Here is a 6,020-nt window from a genome sequence, read left to right as displayed (position 1 = left end):
TTTTTTTTGATGAAAAACATTATTAAATATTGTATAATAGTTGTGTGAATCAAAATAAAAATCAAAATAAAACATTATTAAATTTTTGGCGGGAAAACTCGATTTCGAAGTTTTGACGAAAAACTCGATTTTGCGTTTTTGGAAGGAAAACTCGATTTTGTTGTTTTAGTTGAAAACTCGATTTTGTGGTTTCGACGGAAAATTTAGTTGTTCAGTTTTTGGCGAGAAAACTCGACTTTAAGTTTTTTTTTGATGAAAAACATTATTAAATATTGTATAATAGTTGTGTGAATCAAAATAAAAGGATTAGAATTTAAACCCTGATCTTATTAGGGCCAACCCTATTTAAACTTTGTTTAAAAAATGAGGGTTAGGATTACAAGTGGGTTTGCAGGGTTAGGGCTAACCCTCTTAGGTTGAGCCATATTAACATCCCTAGTTTTAATAAAACTGTAAAGATCCAATCCAAATTTGTTCGAACCCTAAAACCCAATAATATCTTTAGTTATATGATTTTTTATTTTATTTATTGTTACAGCAAAATCGGTGGTGAAAGTTTAATAAATCGAGATGCTATGAACAAGGACATGATCAGTGAGTTACCTGAAGCTTTGCTCCTGCATATATTGTCTTATGTTCCAACAGAAGATGTCATAGCAACGAGTGTTTTGTCCAAACGGTGGAGATCTCTTTGGAAGATGGTGCCAAAGCTCGAGTTTGAATCAAATATTGAACAGGTGTCTTCAGAGGATGTTTACAGGTTGCTGCTTTTGCATAAAGCTCCGTTTCTGGAAAGTTTGCATTTGAACATTGAAAATACAAAAGGTCGTTTGGATAGTGGGATATTGATTGGAATTGCATTTTCACGCCATGTGCGCAAATTGGAGTTGGATCTTTACCATGATGATCAAGAGACAGTCAGGTTTCCGAGTGTATTGTGTAGCTATAACAATACACTCGAGGTACTAAATCTCATGCATCACGTTCTTTTGGACTTCCCTTCTCGGGTTTGTTTCAATGCCCTTAGAGAGCTGCATCTTTTCCATGTGGAATTCAAAGACGAAGCGTCTGTTTGCAACCTTTTATATGGCTGCCCTAGGCTTCAAGATTTGGTTGTTACACGATATAGCAGTATTGATGTGGAGACTTACACTATTGCGGTGCCATCACTACAGAGGCTAACCATAGAAGAGGATAGTAGCCAAGATATGTATGGTGGCGGCTATGTGATAAATGCACCATCTTTGAAATACTTGAACATCAAAGGCCTCTATTGTATTGACTTCTTTCTATTTGAGAATGCGCCAGAGCTTGTGGAAGCAAAGATCAATGATGTTTCTGAGATAGACAATGAGAACATTCTTGCATCTCTCACTTCAGCCAAGCGTCTCTCCTTTCAATTTACCGTAGAGGTAAAAAGTTAACAATCTGCCTTTGGGTTTTGTTAGTACTAATGCTTAACCATCTATCCATAGGTTAAGTATCCTACTGGTGGCATCTTCTATCAGCTGGTATTTTTGAAGCTACGTATAGATGACATAAATGGGTGGAATCTACTTTCGTTCATGCTCGATAGCTCTCCTAAATTGCAATCCCTCAAACTCTACGGCGTAAGCAATTACTCCGGAGCTTCTTTTATCATATATTTTGATGGTCCAATATCATATTAATTGCATTGTTGTCAGTCATGTTGGGAAGACTGTCCGGTGGGCTGGGAATGGACTCAGCCGAAATGTGTACCAGAATGTCTGTTGCTTCATCTGGAGACATTGGTGTGGAGAAGATACGGATGGCAACGATAAGATGAGAAACAAGTGGCCACATACATCCTCAAGAACGCTAGAGAGTTGAAGAAAGCAACTTTCGACCCAACATACGTCAAACCGGAAGAGCTGGAAAAGAGACGTGAGATGCTCAACGTGTTGGCTAGTGTGGCCAGAGCCTCTACTTCAAGTCACCTTGTGTTCGAACCAGTTGGTCGCTAGAATGTTGTTCACTGCTGTGTTGGCAAATGGGAAATTTTCAACTTCGTGAATCTTTCAAGAAGTCGAAGTGGATTCTTAAGTCTGGTGCATCTTGATTATTAAACGTTATTGGGCTGAGGCTATTAAAACAATTTTATTTTTTCTTATTTATTATTTTTCTCAAGTTATTAAGAACAATTTTCCTTCGGATATTTAAACATTTTTTTTCTTATTTAATTTCTTCACGTTAATTAGTAACATCTTGATTACTATTTAATTCATCTTTTGATAATTATACAATTTCTTATTTCCAAAACGAAGTCCATTTTATTTTTGAAAAATAAGTTGCTCTCCACATTAATTCTTAGAACGATCAACTATGCATATCACTATTATTACAATTTTCTACTTTAATTCACTTTTTACTTAATAATATTAAATTAATTTTTAATTTTAATTTCCTTTTTCATTATAGTTTTCCACAACCATATGAAATAACAAAAGAGAAATATCAATAAAACAAAAAATATGGAAATCATATTTATGAATAAATACTTAATGATAATTAGAATGATATATTTACGGATTTAGCTTTATTATTATAATTTTATCGTTCTTATTTTTTATTTTTTTATTAATAAATTCTTTTTGAAATCACATTTATATAAAAAAGGAATATAACAAAAAATTTATCAAGTATAAATTATATAAAATGTTTTATATTTTTTAAAACATCATTTTCCTTAGATCTCAAGTCATAAAATTTTGCTTTATAATTATTTTTTAATTCACGTTAGTTAAATCAGTTTCTTTACAATATTAATATAAGAATATCTTATTTTAGGATATATTTTTGTATTATTATTTAAAATTTGCTTCGAGTTAGTTAGAAAGCAGGAACATTTTGCTTTAGTTAGGAAGTTTTTTTAACAATTTTTCATTGGCAAAAATTTTCATGTTAGGAAAAATTTGATTGCTATTTAAATATTAATTAAAAAATTATACAATTTCTTATAATAAGTTTCCTCTTAATATCAAAATTTTAAGTAAAATTAGATTATCATTTTCAGGTAAGTTCAGTTTCATCCAAAAAATTAAAAGGATCACAGATTGAACCCAGATATATCTGAAGTTGATTATTTCAGGTTCAGGTTATGACGTTATTATACTAACTAGATATTTTCTCTGCGTTACACGCGGATTATGTCTTTTGAATGTACGTTTTAAGTAATTTTCATACATTTGAGAATATTTCATTTTATAAACTTATAAAAATATTATTCTGAAGTATGTGCAACTGCAAAGAGTTGAAAAATCATAGTATGTATTGAGTATCTTTCAAGCAAGTTTAATTTTTGAAAAACAGTATTCTAAAAATTGGATTTAAACAAAACAATTTTCTACTTAAAAAAAATTTGTTTAGGCATTCAGAAAAATAGTTTTTAAAAAGGTGTTTAACTACTGCATTTCGATTATTTAAACACTAAAAGATGTTTATTAACGTTGTTTCTGTACCTGATATCAAAATTGTATGACATTCGCTTAGACCAAAATCTATGTTCTAAAGTATTTCTCACACTTAAAAAGGTTATTTTCACATTATTTAAAATAAGAAAATGCTTCGCACTAGCTTTGTAGTATCACTATTACCAACCCAATGTTTAAAACTAATATGTAACCAGAGGCATATCACTTGGCGATGAATGATGTATAGATAATTAAATAAAATCTTGGTTGTTTTTAAGAAATGTACCTATGATTCAATTTTTGGTACATTACTTGCTTTGATGATCTAATAAAAAAGATAAAACCTACTTAATATATATGTATATATTGATAATTTACTGTAGTTTATTATTCATTATGAACAATTTACTTTCTATTTAGTAGATATTCTATTTTCTCTAAAAACAGTTGTGTGTATAAAATATGAAACAATATTTAGCGATAAGTTTGGATTATAAACGTCCAGTCAGCAAATTTTTCTATCTCAAAATAAGATCTCAAACTTAATATAAATATACCTAAATTCATTAATTTTATATGCTGCTTTTTGGTTTATGATAAAAATTAAATGGAAAAATTTGGAGAAATACACTACAATAAGATTTTAATTTGAAATCAACACCATTGTGTAAGTTTTTTTTTGAAAAATACATTTAAGTATATATAAATTTACTAAATTTTCCAATCGGAATATTTTTCAACTCCTAATTTATTTTATATTTAAAGTAACAGTTTTACAAAAAAAAAGGATTGTTTAAAAAAGGAATATTTATCTTAAACTATTCATATTTATCTACACAATATATTCTTTTGATATATCTTAAACTATTTATTTTTTGAGAAAAAAAAGAAAGCAACCTTCTCTGTATCTTTCATTTCTGAAAAAAAAAACTTTCTTTTATATAGTTTCACAGATTCTTCCTCTTTCCTCTCATTTCAATAAGAAATTTGCTAATTCATGAATCAGATTTCAGTTTCTAATTATGCTTCTATTTTATTATTAAAATACTTCTGTTTCTTTTTTCTTTTAGGAAAATTATGTTGCATATAGCTGGATTTTTGGAGAAGAAAAACAAATCATAATTTTTTTATTTTATGATATCCTTGTTATTTTAAAAATTTAAAAGATAAAATAACATGTTTATCTCAACTCACAAATTTATCTTAAACATAAATAATTATAATAATCATACTATTTCGAATTTCGAATTTATATTTTAATTTTTTAAAATATCTAATATGAATAAAAATGTCAATTCACATTGTATAAAGTGTATTTTTCAAAAGAAAGTGTAATTTTCAAATTTCAAATTATTCATAGAGTAATTTACAAATTATCCCAAACTAAATCTGACCCTTTGTACTCATTTCAGTTTATTAAATATATTTGAATTACACAAGTAATAACTAATATTTCATTTGCATTTCTAATAAATATATATATATATTAAAATTAAATACTTAAATGATGTGACATACATGTATATAATGATAATATTTATCACTAAGTTTATTTCTGTTTTACAAATAAATATTAGTCTTGAATATTAATCTTTTAAAATTAGTATATCTAAGGGGGGGTTATTGGGCAAAGAATTATAGAGGAGTTATTAAATTTTGAGATTCCATTCTTATTGGTTTGTGAATTTTTAAAATCTAAATAGAATCCATTGTTATTGGAGTGATGATTTTTAAATTCCACTCAAAATCATTTGTTATTGGAAAAATTTAGTTTTCATTGATTTTAAGAATTATTTATATATCTATAAAGTAAGAAGTATAAATTAATTTTTTTGGTCATTTTATTTCTTGGATCTTTTTTGTGACAATTTTTTTTTTAAAGTTGTTTAAGAATTGTCTTAATTAAAATGATTTTTTTTCTTTTTTTTTCTACCACCATTAATTTCTTACTTTAAAAGTTAATAACAATCAATAGAATTCTATACACAAATAATGAAAATCTATGTAAAAGTATTTGATAAAATTTGTTAAATCTAGTTAACTTGTAAAATCCTCTCAACTATTAAAATCATCAAATTCCACATAAATTCATGTTCCAATAACCCCCCCTAAATGTATAACCTTTTAAATATCAGTTAGAATTGGATGAAACACTGTTATTACTAAAAAAATTCTTTTACATCGCATCCTTAAGAAAAAAGGCACATCTTTCATTTAAGTTCGATATTTACAAAATCTTTCAAAAGTGAATTAAAGTTGGGACATTTTGAATATAATAAGAGAGAGTGAGAAATAAATCATACATACTGACTGATCAAAGGAGGTTTGTGGTTTAATTTGTCATCATACTACTATGTTAATTGTTTTGTTTGAGTTTGTATATAGTTTCTTCAAATATTGTGTAGTCATATTTTTATAAGGTTTAACTGAGTATTTCATAAAAATAATTTGCTTGATGGTTGTTGTAAATATTAAATATTAAATATAAATTTTTAATTTTTCTCTTTAGAACATATTTTGGGGTATTATAAAATATGCATACAAATTTTGAATCAAAATATAAGTAGCACAATTAACACACTAAAGATG

At 27.3% G+C, this 6,020-nt stretch overlaps 1 protein-coding gene across 1 annotated transcript in view; it reads left to right on the top strand.

Annotated features, from left to right (window-relative positions):
• Positions 1-2,168, top strand: part of LOC106341987 (FBD-associated F-box protein At3g49020-like) — a 3,355-nt gene extending 1,187 nt beyond the window's left edge. The window contains exons 2-4 of the mRNA XM_013780753.1: positions 539-1,412; positions 1,476-1,610; positions 1,686-2,168. Of these exons, the coding sequence (XP_013636207.1) occupies positions 539-1,412; positions 1,476-1,610; positions 1,686-1,802 (1,126 nt within the window). The 3' untranslated portion in view covers positions 1,803-2,168. The remainder of the gene's footprint in view (positions 1-538; positions 1,413-1,475; positions 1,611-1,685) is intronic.
• The last annotated feature ends 3,852 nt before the right edge of the window (positions 2,169-6,020 follow it).

The sequence above is a fragment of the Brassica oleracea genome, chromosome C4, assembly GCF_000695525.1.
Source record: "Brassica oleracea var. oleracea cultivar TO1000 chromosome C4, BOL, whole genome shotgun sequence".
NCBI classification, from domain to species: Eukaryota; Viridiplantae; Streptophyta; class Magnoliopsida; order Brassicales; family Brassicaceae; genus Brassica; species Brassica oleracea.
This window is presented reverse-complemented; position numbering and strand designations above follow the sequence as displayed.